At 47.4% G+C, this 13926-nt stretch overlaps 2 protein-coding genes across 3 annotated transcripts in view; one reads left to right on the top strand and one right to left on the bottom strand.

Annotated features, from left to right (window-relative positions):
• Nucleotides 1–390: 390 nt before the first annotated feature.
• On the bottom strand, nucleotides 391–2578 carry LOC144124519 (SAP30-binding protein-like). Its single transcript, XM_077657241.1, has one exon. It carries the CDS (start codon nucleotides 2351–2353, stop codon nucleotides 1553–1555), a length of 801 nt encoding a protein of 266 aa, XP_077513367.1. The 5' UTR covers nucleotides 2354–2578; the 3' UTR covers nucleotides 391–1552.
• A 304-nt stretch (nucleotides 2579–2882) lies between these two features.
• LOC144124520 (motile sperm domain-containing protein 1) overlaps nucleotides 2883–13926 on the top strand; it is a 91712-nt gene continuing 80668 nt past the window's right edge. The window contains exon 1 of one of the 2 annotated variants that reach the window (XM_077657242.1): nucleotides 2883–3106. The gene's annotated coding sequence lies outside the window, so the exon portion shown is untranslated. The remainder of the gene's footprint in view (nucleotides 3107–13926) is intronic. The other variant, XM_077657243.1, reaches the window with a different exon arrangement.

Raw genomic sequence — 13926 nt, forward strand, 5'->3', positions numbered from 1 at the left:
ATAATACCCGCGACGACTCTTTCATGGTCAAAGAGCTCATTGTAACCCTCCGTTAACGTAGATGTAATCCTCGTGCCGTCATGCGTGGCGTGAGCACAGAGTTTCGCGAAGCAGCTAGATATCGCCCACCATTCGCACCCTCAGTAAGCGGCGGCAATTTTTTTTTAATCACAGCCACGGATTATAAAAAATCTTCCCACAACTCCTGTCGCTTACGCAAGCAGTCCATTTCAAGGCCACTAAAGTTTCTTGACTTGCTCACTCCTCATGCAAAGTGCTAACAAAAGGGGACCTTGGCGTACTGCAAATAATGGCACAAACTGAAAGCTAATAAAATCAATGAGATCACTGTTACTATTTTCGTTCAAAAATGATAACAAATTTGCTCACTTGACCTGAACAGGAGCATGTGGAAACTTCTTTATTTGACTACTGAACACACAGGGGCACAACAGGAGGTGTATGTGAAAACTCAACTATGCATTGCAGCGCACCTTGGGTCCTGGATGATGAACGGCTGCCTGTCTAGCCTTGTCGCAAACTGCACTTGTGAAACTGTTCGAGTTGAAGCTGGAAGTGAGTCGTGAAAGACATGAGAACGCAAAAATGGCAACACAAACGAGTAAGGGAACAGGACTAGCGCTGTCTCACTCGCGACTCCTTTTGCAAAAAAAAATCATACTGAAGGGCCATGCTGTTCTGTTTTTTAAGAATTGTTGCAGTCCACTGAACCTGGCCGCAGACAAGTGCTTAAAATTCGGTTACAGCAAGCAATGCCGACAGGAAGCCTGAACACCAGTTGCTGACTTCACGTCACTGCTCTTGATCCCCAGTAGTGTTCCAATACGCTGGAGAAGTACACTGATCACAATCCTCTGCATGAACTATATTTCACTTATGTCTCTTCAATGTAGAAAAAATGGAGAGATCCTAAGAACAACAGACACAGCAATGGTAAGTCGGCTTTGAAACACGTGGCACTATGCATGTCACTGTAAATTAAACATTCCAGAGACTCCTATGCAAAGTTACAAGCTGCCAGACTGGTAGTCATCAAAAAGAAGTCATCAAGGAAGTAATCAAAAAGAGGAGTTCCTGCTTTCCAATGAGGAGAAGGGGTGTCCAACGGGTGTCCAGAAGCAACACTTGCTGTAAGAGGGATCAAAGGGCAACAATGCAAAAGATGCAACTAGGCAGGTAACAGTCCTCATATATACTTTTTTTTTGTTCTTGCAATAGAAAGGATTAGGTTTTTGCAGTAGTACGGCTAATATAGACAGTAAGCCCAACTGTACTGAAAGGTAGCACAAAAGAACATGGTCGCCGCAAAAAAAAGTTATGCTGATGTCTGAGGGCAGCTTTTCCTCAGCGCAGCAGCACACATTAGCACTCGTGTCTCATCTACTGCAACGTCCTTTTGCCCCATTTTGAAAATGATCGAGAGCAAAGGTGGGTCCATGGAGAGTGAAAAAAAGCTCTGTCCAAAACAACGTGGCCCCTGCATTCCGTAGTAATGCTCCATTAACAAAAACACCAATGCAAAGAAAAGAATTCAGGGCTTGGCAGGCGGCTTGAGCGTTCCGAAGGCCGAGATGACGGTGGGCCGGGTGGCCAGAGCGGGCAACACGGGTCTGGCGACTCCCAGCACGGGCTGCGCGGCGCCCACGTCCCACTTGCTTTTCCGCGGCTCGGGCTTCTTGGCGGTGCCCGTGAGGAACTCCACCTTGGTCTTCTTCTCGCGTTCGCGCTTGTCCATCTCCTCTTTCTGGCGCCTCGACAGCTCCTCGTAGTACGAGTCCGGCCCCCAGCTGTGCGGGTCGTACGTCTCGGGCGGGTAGTTGGTGCCCAGCTCGTCGATGCCGCAGTACGCAATGAGCTTCTCGTAGATGCTCGGGTTGCGGAAGTCCTTGCGCATCTGGATGGACGCGTTCATGTCGCGACCGTCGCGCTGCTTGCGTTCGTACAGGCGCGCGATCTTCTCCTGCAGCGCCGGCGCGCACCGGCCCGGCGGCTCTGGCGGCAGGAAGACGCCGTTGGGCCCCAAGCTCTGCAGGCATCGGTGGAAAGAGACCGGCGACTCGGGACGCACGTACACGACGCGGCCGGACTCTGGCTCGTCCCCGGCCGCCGCTTCCTCGTCCTCGTCCTCGGCGCGGTACGAGACGAGCGGCGCCCCTCCTCCGCTCTGTGAGCTGGGCGTGCTCTCGACGCTCGGCTGCGTTGACAAAGGAGCCGCCGCTGCCGCAGCCTCACCGCTCTCCTCAGGGTCCGAGTCCAACTCGCCTTCGGAGTCGGTGTACGTCTCCGTCAGCGACGCCAATGCTGTGGCCTTCGCCGCCGAATCGCTGTTCATGGCGAAGCGAACACTGTCTCGGGAAGCGCAGAGGTTTCCACCGAAGGTGCTCCGGCTGCAGAAGGCAGTTCACGACGTTACCGAGATCCAACGCGTTCAGCTGACCGCCCAACAGTGCTACCGCACACGCTGCTAGAGTGAACTAGAACCACTAGAACGCTGGCACAGCGGCTAGAACGCCACTTCGTTTTCGATAGTTTTGTCTCGAAAATTGGCTTCAGCTGGATGGGTGGTGGTGATGGCCATGTGGCCGCAAGCTTTTCAGGAAATGAATGAAATGTAGGTTGTAAAAAAGTAGCATTGAAGCATTGATTAGTTTGCTGCTGAAACAAAATAGTTGAACTGCATTGTTGTACCTTTTAAATGTCTTTCTTTTTGTTTTTCAGCAAAATGATGCGCGATGTTAAGCTACTTCTTTTGGGCTTTGGGTATTGGTTCAGGAGTGTTTGCTTAAGTTTCTGTCATATTAATTACTATTGTTTTGTTCATCTAGATGTGACGAGGCAAATCAAAAAATGACGTCATCACATCTTGTGGCCCGTACTGTGTACTACAAGGTGTTGTGTACACACATCTCCGGGTGCATACAGGGCCAGCAGGGCCCGCAAGGCGGATTTACCTTGGGGCCCGCAGGGGCTGCATGTCAGTTGTTTAGGCTGTGACGGCGCACCGGGCGAATAATACGCGCTGCTCCTTGGGCACGGCTTAGCGACTGCGCGTACGCTGTGTGGCTGGCGGCTGCCGTCGACGATGGTGAGTGGCCTTCCCTTTGCAAGCGCGCCGACGGTGGTGGTCGCCGTGACGGCCGATTTCGACATGGCTCCACGCGTCGGGAGGGCCGTTGTGAAAGATTCTGGCACAGCTGTTACCGGGCTTAGGGGAACAGAAGTGCTTCCGCGAACATCGGCCAGCCGCAAAGGCGAGGTGTCCACTGTGCTGGCTTCTTTTCTCTCACGCTTGCCTTCCTGGCTGCTGGCGCGAGGTAATGATGTGCGGGGAACCTCTGCGTGAGCAACGAGTGGACGCGCGTCCGCGCGGAGCTGTGGTGGTTGTCGCGCTCGCAAGTTATTTCTGCGCCATGGTGCCTTTGTTCACTGAACGTTTGCATTGCTTCTGGTGCCTCTTCTCGATCGCGCGACCCTCGCAAACGCGATACAGTGCAAGCATTGGTTAATCGCGCTTTGTAGCGAGGCGTACGGGGTCAGAGAAAAGCGTTTATAGCTCGCATACTAAACGCATTATTGGCACTTAGAACGCGCAGTGAGGTAGCTGAAATTCAGCGCTTCCAGCAGGTTAGCAGGAGACGTGAAACGCATCACTGTCGGCATTCCTTTCTCGAGCAAGGGCAACCACTCGGTAGTCACTGAAATCAACGGGGATCAATTTCCCGAGTGAGGGCAGGATTTGTACTTGTGTCGATTAGCCACATTTTTGTTGTTTTGCTAATGTTGCGATATAGGGCTGAACAACTTTTCGCTGTATTTAAATCGCCTATTTTTGCAGCTCTCTGTGGTGTAATGCCTCCTAGTAGGTATCATAATTCTGCAAAGGACAAAGTCAAAACTCATTCGTGTGTAATGGGATATGTTCTATTTAAGTTGGGCAGGAAATTATTGGCGAAAAAATTATGTTTGAAAACTGATTCATATATGGATCCTGAATGGCCGAGAGGAATAGAGCAGGAGAGACAATATTTTTGTTTCTTCCGAGCTTATGTTGTCTTTTACATTTTGAAGAGCTAACTAGACAGCATGTTAGATAATAACAAGTCAAATGTCAGTGCAGTTCTTGTGATCGTGACAGTGGCAGCAGTTCAACAATGTGGTCCACACAACAATAACTACGTCAAAGCAAATTTTTATGCAGTAATGTAAAGCTGATAATTAATCTCAGCCACACACAGAAACAAGCTTGATATAATTCTACTATGCCATAGTTCATGCTGCTGCTGCAGACTGGTAAACTACATCATTGGTTAAAGCTGCAGGTGTAAGGCAAAAGACAGGAATGTATAACGGTGCCAAATGCTGAATTGTTGAATTGAATGCATTCCAGATAGCGAGAAATATGACATTCATATTTTAAGTTGTAAAATATTCATGCATCCCTGATTAGGTTGTTGCATCATTACTGCCTGCTCTGTTCAGTTTTTTTCATGAACCGTATTCTGGTGGTTGCTATACTTGCCCGTTCATTTTACAGAAAAACACCAGTAGTGAAGTGACCCAAATGCACTAACTGTTATGGATGTGAATTAGATTACTTTGTGAAAGTGCCTAATCACACATCACTCTTACATCTTAATTTCAGTGGTCATGGTGATGTATTGTTGTTAATTTGCTGCTTGTGTATTGTTTCTGCCCTCGTGCACACGTTTGTAATGAGGCGTTATTTGAGCCCAACAGCATCCAGAATACTTAGTAGTGGTGTTGCTAAGCCTTCCCGCTTTGTCGACGAATACTATTGGAAGACAAAAACTTGCTGGAAGCTGTTTTTATGCAGGCCAGTTCTTGAATGCACGGACACTCTCTGTCTATCTGTGTCTTGAAGGGCTGATTTGGATAAATGCATTGCCTACCTGTTGTGGGGTTTTAATAGGGGAAGATAAATATGTTCTCCCCGCTTAACCGTGGCTGACACTATTCAAAGCCGCCAGGACCCCACCCCGTGATCACACACGTTACCAAGCGCACGCCAACCACGGCTCTGTGGGAACAAAGGAACGACTCACTGGCTGACACAAACAAGGCATTTATTGCTACAGCAACAATAAAGCCAGCTAGCAACAAAATACAGATACGTGCCACTGTAGAAGAAGTAGAAGCGCCTGCATTTGTAGAGAAAGAAGATGGTTCTCTCTCGCTTGCGCGCTCGAACCACTTAGGGACCGCCGCAGTTTTACATGTCTCCTCCAGAGGTGCTCTTTCGAATTGCTCGTAACAATACGCTGAGGAATCGAGGTCATCCGGCTCACCAGCAAGATTAGGAGCGAATGTTTGCTCGCGCTAGGGCAAGGGGTACTCCGAGGCCGGACGGGACGAGATACGGGAGTAAGTCTCCGCGCCATTTCCTCGCCCCACTGGCGAAGAGCGGAGCCACGAGCGACACCTTCGCTCGCGCTGACGATCCCAGCCGAAGAGGCTCTCTGTGCCCCTCCTCGAGGCGAGGCTTCTGCTGCACGGTGCATCGCAGGAAAGCAAACGAAAAAGGGACCTCGGTGCGAATCCCCACATAGTCCAACAAGCCACTTTGTTACTTATGTCCTGCTTGTGCAGCACTTGTGATTCTCTAGAAAATTAAGGTGAGTTAAAATATTGTGCTGCTTCAGAAATTTTCATAGCAAGAAAGTAGCAGTAGTAAATGGTCACCAAAGGGTGCGGTTAAATCTTATGGGAAAGCTACTGCACGTTGTTTAGCTTCAGCTGTACGAAACTTAAACATGTGGCTTTTTTGCTCACATAGTTGCAGGTTTTTGCTGTAGTAATGGTCATAATTTCAGGGTTAGCATGCAATGACCTTTGCATAAACGTTTACGGATGCAAACAGTAGACATTTCCCGCAAGCTAACCTTTGCAGCGTTTCCTTCGAGGCATGAATTTGGGTCACGAAGTGCATTTGTTATAGGTGCCCATGGATTCTCTCTCCATGAGAACATGAAATATTTGATAGGAAGGAATAAGTTGGCACACAGAGAATCGGTAATATGAATGTATAAATGGGCTGTATTGCAATTTCTCATTGTGGAACGCAAGGGATGCTCAAGGAAAAGCGGAGAGCTGCAAAGGAATGGGCAGCTCTCCTTCACATCTCCTCCATCAGGCCAGCCATACTGCAGTTTATCACGTCAAGGATGAAGTTGGACAGAATTCATGTGTGAACACATGGCAAGAATAAATGTTACACTAGATTGCTCTGACTGTCTCTTTCGGAAAATTTTTACCAGGGCAACTTTACCGGTTCCATCTAGAGCAGAAACTCCGTCTACAGCCATGATGTCAAAAGTACTCTCAGTTGTACTAGCAGTGGCACATGGGAGTGGTGCCAGGGAAATAAACATCCTGTGGGTAACGAAGGGGTAGTCTGACTGGCCCCTTTGGGTTATTTTATCGGAAAAAAATTGTGGCAGTGACTGGTTGCATCCTTCCTGCAGGAGAAATTTAAAATTCTGCATGTAGACAACCCATTTCTATTAAAAGGTTTGAATCAAGTTATGTGCTTGAAAATTTTAGCGGCATGTTTATTTCTGCAATATCTGGACTTGTATTATTCCATTCGCCATACAGATCTATTAACATCTTTTGAAGAGAGTATTGGCAGTTTCAGGGCACTAAGCGTTCAGAACATGACGGGCATGTCCATTGACGGCTTCTTTGATTGATTGTCTCTTCCACATTTTCCACTTGGGAAAGCAGCACTACCTTAGAAGCAAGGCATATGTATCGGTTCATCCATAGCTGTATAGCACAGTATAATAGCGACACCTTGGATGCATATTATATCGTTATTAAGAAAGCAAAGCTTCTAAACCAGTTGTAGTATTTTAAAAACTTTTTAACTCCTGCCTACCAAACAGACATGTCGAACCTTGCATTTGGCTCAAGGTGGCCGTAGTTGCCTATGTGCCATAGAGCCCAACACAGCACAACCTTGGATATGTTTCGTTTTAACTGGCACCATCTGACCCTGACTCACCAAATACCACATAATGGTTTGATTAGGTTCCTTGACCTTATGCTTTTCTTCAAGTCATCTCATGTTGTTTGGAAGTATGAGCCTAAAGCAACAAAATCACTATAAGTGCACTAGTCTGCTTATTCTAAACTGGCTAAGAGGCGATACCAAACTTGTGCATGCGCAACGCCTTGCGTAGAAACCTGCTCACACTATGCAGAAGCAAGTTTTAAAGATCAAATAGAAACAATGACAATGGCCTATTACATACCTCATCATATCTTGAAAACGGAAGCAAAGAATGGCAGCTGACACTTCATCGGGTGCACGTGACCAGTATAGGAAGACAATGGTTGTACAGTATCTGTACGGTTTTTTCCACCACCTAGAGACAGTCGGAAATCAGCAGAAAGTTAGTCTTATTTTCTGCTCCTAACAAGTTAATAAAGGTGGTTAGGCTTGTAAACTTTCTCCATGTTCCAGAAGCTCCTCCGAATGGTTGTCACATCATTAATCAAAACTGATTTGTCCAACGCGACTAATGCATGAGAATTATAGGGGATATGTCGTGAAGAAATTGAAGCTCTAGGAGTGAAGCCTTGCCCAGCAGGTTGTGAGCAAACTGCTCACCATGGCAGGTGGCTGTTAAATTATTGGTTGCAAGAGGTTGCCAAGAAGAGCAACCTGGGTTGCACAAGCCCACTGATCATGGAGTTTCTTACTATTAACTAGAGGGAAAGCTAGCGTCCCGCCTACGGGAGTTTGCATGTAGCTTCTTCAAGACCACCTCAGCCACCATGGGCGCTCTAAGCACCATGGGGCGGAGAGCTATCGACTGCAGAACCACAACTTTTGGCCAAAAAATAATGAAAAAACAAACGTTCGATAATCAAGAATGCCTTAGCATTTAATATCCTGTCTATAAATTGCAACAAACAAGCAGGAAAGCATGTAAATATAAAGTTGGCCCAAAATAAGCGATGGCTTGCTCTCCTATTGGTAAAATATTGCAGACCACAAAGGCCAATAATTCGTGCTTAACAGGCATACTTTTAAAAATAAATGTTTGCAAAAAAATGTTGTCTGAACACTTTAAGAGGTTTTTAATGCCACTTAGGAAACCAAAAACCTTTTATTGGTGTTGTGTGCTGTTGTGTTTTTGCTACTATGGCTTTTGCGCACTACGTTTGCGCCAAACTCTTGCACATGGGGTGTGCCGTGGATACGGAACGGGACATCTCAGTAACACCCTCTCACCAAGTAGCTCATCGCCCGATGATGTTTAGAGCGCCCATGGTGGTACAGGTGGTCTCGAGGAAGTTCCTTGCAAACTCCCATAGGCGGGGTGCCAGCTTTCCCTCTAGTTAATAGTAAGAAACTCTATGCCACTGATGGAAGCACCTGCCATTGCAGGGCAGTGACGCATCGCTTAACTGCTGCATCACTGCACCTGGAGTGGTATGAAGACTCCCAGGGATTTATGAATGTAAAGTACAGAATGACTGATATCTCGGCTTTGAACAATGGCGATAACGAGGACATCAAGAAGGAAAAATAAAAGAAAAAGAAATTGGTGTGTGGTCATTGAGCATAGTTCGTAACAATGGCTGCTCAAGCATTTCTGTCATATTGTCCGAGCGAGCGCTATTGTTTTTGTTTTTTTACCCTTGCCCCTCATGTGGTGGCCTTTATATCGAGCAGACAGGCAGGTGTGTTAATGTGTGTCTGCAAGAGCACAAAATGTGGACAGTAAAGCCTCATCTGGGAACCTGGCTGTCCACTCTTGCATATGCAGCGACGGAAAATACCAGCAGATTTACAGAGGCTGTCATATTAGAGGCTAAGGGCTAATCCCAGCCAACGGGGGAGATAAAAAGAGGCCTACCACATTGCAAAGCACCATTCTCCATGTGTCAGTGACCAATCACTTTCTTTAACAAAGAAGGAAATTGAATTCCTCTTAAATAGATTGCAAATCTCTATTGTTCACGTCACTTGGTGACCTTGTATGTTCTCCGCATCGTGATTTGGTTTTGTCATGCAGTGATTGTTGTATAAATTGATGACCTTTTGAAAAAGCTCGTGAGTTCATAGTCTGTGTGTGCCCTATTTTTGTGTTTGTGCTGTCTCTTTTGCACTGTGACTACCCTCAACAAGAGGCAAAACTCATTGAGCAGCCCTTGTGTAATGTGCACCCACTGGACAGGGTAGTATAGGCATGAGCTTGGAACCTTGTCAAAAGGGCTTGCAGCAAAGGCCCAGTGGTTGAACATTCACCTCGCAGGTGGGAGGTACTCGATTCAAATCTCAGATCTGCAAGGAACGCACCAGCTTTCTTATTCTTTTCACCACCAACAATGAGCTGTACTCATCACGGGAGATTGTACCAAATTACCAATGACGAGTCACACTCGTCTGGCTTGATGTTGCACTGCGCCCACTGCCTAAGACTAGTTATGGTCAGCAGTTTCGTTGACTGCAATTTTCAGCTCTAGAAGGGGGTAGTTGTCCATGAAAAGTGTTTCGCGCCTTTTGCCTGTCTTTTTTAAGCCAACAGTAGTCATTTTTGCTAGAAATTGCCAAACAATTGGTGATTTTGTTCTGTTTTTTGGACACTAATTTGACGGTTAAAGCGTAAATAGATACTTGTGTACACTGGCTTTGCGCTTGGATTTTCCAGTAGGGAATTGCTTGGAAAACTGGTCACCCATTCCAGGACCAAGTATTTGTGTTGTGTAATCGTATGCTTCTTGTGATGCTTGCATATACCTTGGTGGCTGCACTTTATGTTGGTAACTTGTTCAGCATCAGTCAGGGGCAGATTTACTTGATGGGAACACTCTCCCCCCCTCAAACGAGAAATTTTGCTTAGGAAGTCTATGCTGAACCCCATTTTTTTAAGGGTGTGCGAATATTTGGAAATTTCAAATACCAAATCAAATATCTTCCTATATGCTAAACGAATCGGATATATCCCTAAGTTCTAGAATATTTTTGAATAATTGGCATGAAGTTTGAATCAGGCCTACCATTATTTTCTTCCTTGACTGTTCCAAAAACGGGGACCATATGCGCTGTGAATCATGCTGTCACGATTGGTATGCGCGGTATGAAGGGTTCAGCATTGCGGTGCGGCCCATTCGCATGGTGGGGTTCAAAATCCTCATATGTGGCCTCAGAGATAGGTTGACATGACAGGGCCCAAGCAGGTTCATAGAACCTTGCTTTTATGCATGACATAGGAGACCATGCATCATACGTTGCCCGTCTCATGCACTTAGATGAGGTGCTAGTTTATTACCTTTTGTTATGTACAGGAAAAGATACTTTTCCAATGCACATAACATGACAATGAAAAACGTAATTCACTGACTTTGTGTTCTGACCCCCCAAATTGAGGTCAGTGTTGCGTCTTTTTAAAGGGGCGCTCAAAGGGGCTCTAATAAAGTTGCGGTATGCCTGACATGTTAAATCACGCCGATTCACATATATTTTCCAGCAAGAATATCTTAATGTGCTTTGTAGAAGCTAAGCTATTTGCGGTTAAAATTTGAATTTCAGTGTCTTTGCGCCTTTCCCACACCTCTCATCACTTTTGCACGCTGGAAGGTCGGCGCTCCTCCGCTGGCCCCACCTGCGGGGGCTGAGCATCGTGACCCACCGGAGCTATGCGTTTTACTGGCGGCAGCTACGGTAGCTGCCTGCCGCCTGAAAGAATCTAACCAGTAGCCACTTCTCAACTTGTATTCGCAGGTGCGAGCGACAGACAAGGGTGCGAGCATGAAAAAGTCACCGGAAAGGGCTCGCAGTACAATCACATAAATATCTAGGAGTCACCCTCTCTTCTAATCTATCATGGCAGGTTCATATTGGTAACATCATTTCAGCATCAAACAAAACACTCGGTTTTCTAAAACGTCACCTTCGTCTTGCCCCACCAAATGTTAAATTGCTCGCGTATAAATCACTTATAAGACCCAAATTAGAATATGCATCCCCCATCTGGAGCCCACAACAAGCATATCTAATCACCGCATTGGAAGCTGTGCAGAATCGTGCTGCCCGATTCATTCATTCCTCATACTCATATGACGTCAGTGTCTCATCCTTGAAAGCTACATCCGGACTGCCACCCCTCTCTTTTCGTCGTCGCATTGCTAGCCTCACCCTTTATCACAAATTCTTTTATTCTTCTCTCAATCAAGCACCGTATATTGCCGCCGCATCACGCATATCTCACCGCACCAGTCATCCCCTTCAAGTTGCCCGCCCACTATCACGCACTACTACGTTTTCAGCTTCGTTATTTCTTCGAGCAGCCACGGACTGGAACGGCCTACCCCATGACATCGTCGCCATCGCTTCAACATCTGCTTTTCAAGAAAGCGTAACAGATCACCTTCAATGTTAAATTACCATCGCTGTTTGTTTTCCTCACTACAAATGTAATCCCACCCCTTATGTAACACCCACTGAAATGGGGGCCTTTAAGGAATAAAACTGAACTGAACTGAACTGAACTTTCGCTCGTGATTGTGGGTTCTGTGCTGCATGTAGAAGTTTATTATTTGGCTCAGGTGTTTATGACAACACAATGCAGTGAATGAGCGAGTTAATGTGCTTTCCTCAGAAGTAGCTTCAGATTCCTTTTAACAGATACAGCTTTAACTGCGAAAGCAGTGCTTTGCTATTTTTCATGGTTGTTCATTAAATATTCACACAAGCAGCGAATATTCATAAAAGTATTCGATTCATATTCAATTCGGTTCTCTCACTGTTCGATTAGTGTGTGATTTGGTAGCAAAGCTTTAGTATTTGTATTTGGTTTGGAAAAAATACTACAAGTAGAACCCCGCTGTTACGTTCCTCACTGCTGCGTTTTCCCGGCTGTTACGTCGTATTCGTCCGGTCCCGGCATGGCTCCCATAGGATCCAATGTATTGGGTACCCCGCTGTTACGTTGTAGCTGTGAAAACGTTCCCGCATGATACATCGCAACCTGGCACCCCGAACCCGGCCGGGCAACGCGCGCCAACCGCCATTTTGATGAGTCTTGGCCAGGCTTGGCTACGGAATTGGCTACAAGACCATGGCCTCCGAGATCACCCCCTGCACGCGTGTGGGTAATCATGGAGGCCATAAAAAGCTGCACGCGAGTTGGAGAGATTGCCACTAGATGGCCACTGCCTCGTCCACCGAACCGAGGCAGAGGGCGCTGCTTGTCGGGAACGTGGAAGCAACGTGGCTGGGAGCTGCAACAACTACGTCCGAAGCTAAGTGCTTTTGGTATTTGCTCTTGTATACATGCTGTCGGGCGGTAGTTTTAGACCGAGTTAAGAATAGGGAGGCCAGCGGAGGTGTGTGAGAATAATTTTTGGCGGGCTTTTACGTTGCGCAGGGCCGAGGACTAACGGCATAGGATTTTGGTGGCCTTTCACAAGGCGTAGTCGGCCGGACGATGGGTCGGCAAGCTAGAAAAGTTAAGGTGGACGAGGACGGGGAGTTAGTACAATGCCAGGAGTGCGACCGTTGGTGTTATTTAGATGAGACTGGGTTCGGGAGCTTAGCCGAGGTGGATAAAGCTAGCTTCGCATGTAAGATGTGTAAGCGGTTTGGGGATGCCGTTCATACGTTAAAAGGGGAATGGGAAGCTGGGTTTAATGCACTTGATGCGAACCTGAAGGTAGAACGAGAGGCACGGATTAAGCTGGAAGCTCAGGTCGCCGATTTGATTAAAAAGGAGGAGAATAATGCCGCCCTGTTGAAGCGAATTGTGGGCGAGATGAAAGAAGAGCGGGAAAAGCGGACCCAGCTAGAAAAACAGGTTGAAGCGCTCAGGTTGCGGCCGGCTGGGCACCCCAGTTCGGAGAAGTGTCAGGTGGGGTACGAGGCTCGTCGATCCTACAGTGCTGTAGCGCAGCGAGCATTGAGTGAGAAAAATGAGAACGAGATGAAAGAGGTTAAAGCGGGCATGGAGATTCGCGACAATAGCGTACAGCGGCAGGAGAGTCAGCTAGAGCGATCCGGAGGCCAACAGATGGAGTTAGGAAGCGAATGGTTAGGGCGTAGGAGGGTTCTGGTGGTCGGGGACTTGAACGTGGCGAGGGTTGAGGGAGGCGTTCTGACGGCAGTGAAGGCAGACAGGCGGGTGCAGGTGGAGGCTCAGTCGGGGAAGTGCATGGTGGATGCAATGGCCAAAGCCCGGGAGGTGGTGGTGGGCAGCATGGATGGCGAACACCGTGTCGTTATCCATGCTGGTCTCAATGATGTGCTGCAGGGGAGGAGCCAGAATCTTGAGACGCAGTTGGAGGTGGGGATGCGTAGGCTTAGAGAGGCCTCTGGGAGTGTGCATGTGACCATATGCACAATCCCAGAGGTCCAGAGGCAGGCTCGCGAAACGCAAAGGAGGGTCGTTGAGGCTAACCGCGTAATTAGGCTATTGAGTCGACGACTAAGATACGAGGTGATGGAGGTCAACAGGGAAGTGTACGCGGTTAGGCCCCACCCTTTTGTACAGGATGGCATCCACTACGGTGGTGCCACTGGCAAGAAGGTGGGTAGTAGGATAGGTCGCCAGGCAACAGCTTTTTTGGGGGGACCCACAGCTCTGAAGGAAACAGTCTAGAGAAGGAAGAATTAAGATCAAACGGACAATGGAACCTTAGGGGAAGAAAGAGACGCAAGCGCCAGGGCCAAGTTAATTCAGATATAGGTTTCATTAACATGCAAGGTGGCAGGAATAGACTGAAATGGGAGGAAATAGAAGAACAGTTAAGGTAGGAGGAGTTAATGGTATATGGTTTAGGGGAAACACATCTTAGAGACATGGAGCAACCACCCTGTAACCCAGACTACGTATGGGAATATTGCAATAGAACAGAGGGCAGTAGAAAGGGAGGTGG

Source organism: Amblyomma americanum, chromosome 3 (assembly GCF_052857255.1).
Source record: "Amblyomma americanum isolate KBUSLIRL-KWMA chromosome 3, ASM5285725v1, whole genome shotgun sequence".
NCBI lineage: Eukaryota > Metazoa > Arthropoda > Arachnida > Ixodida > Ixodidae > Amblyomma > Amblyomma americanum.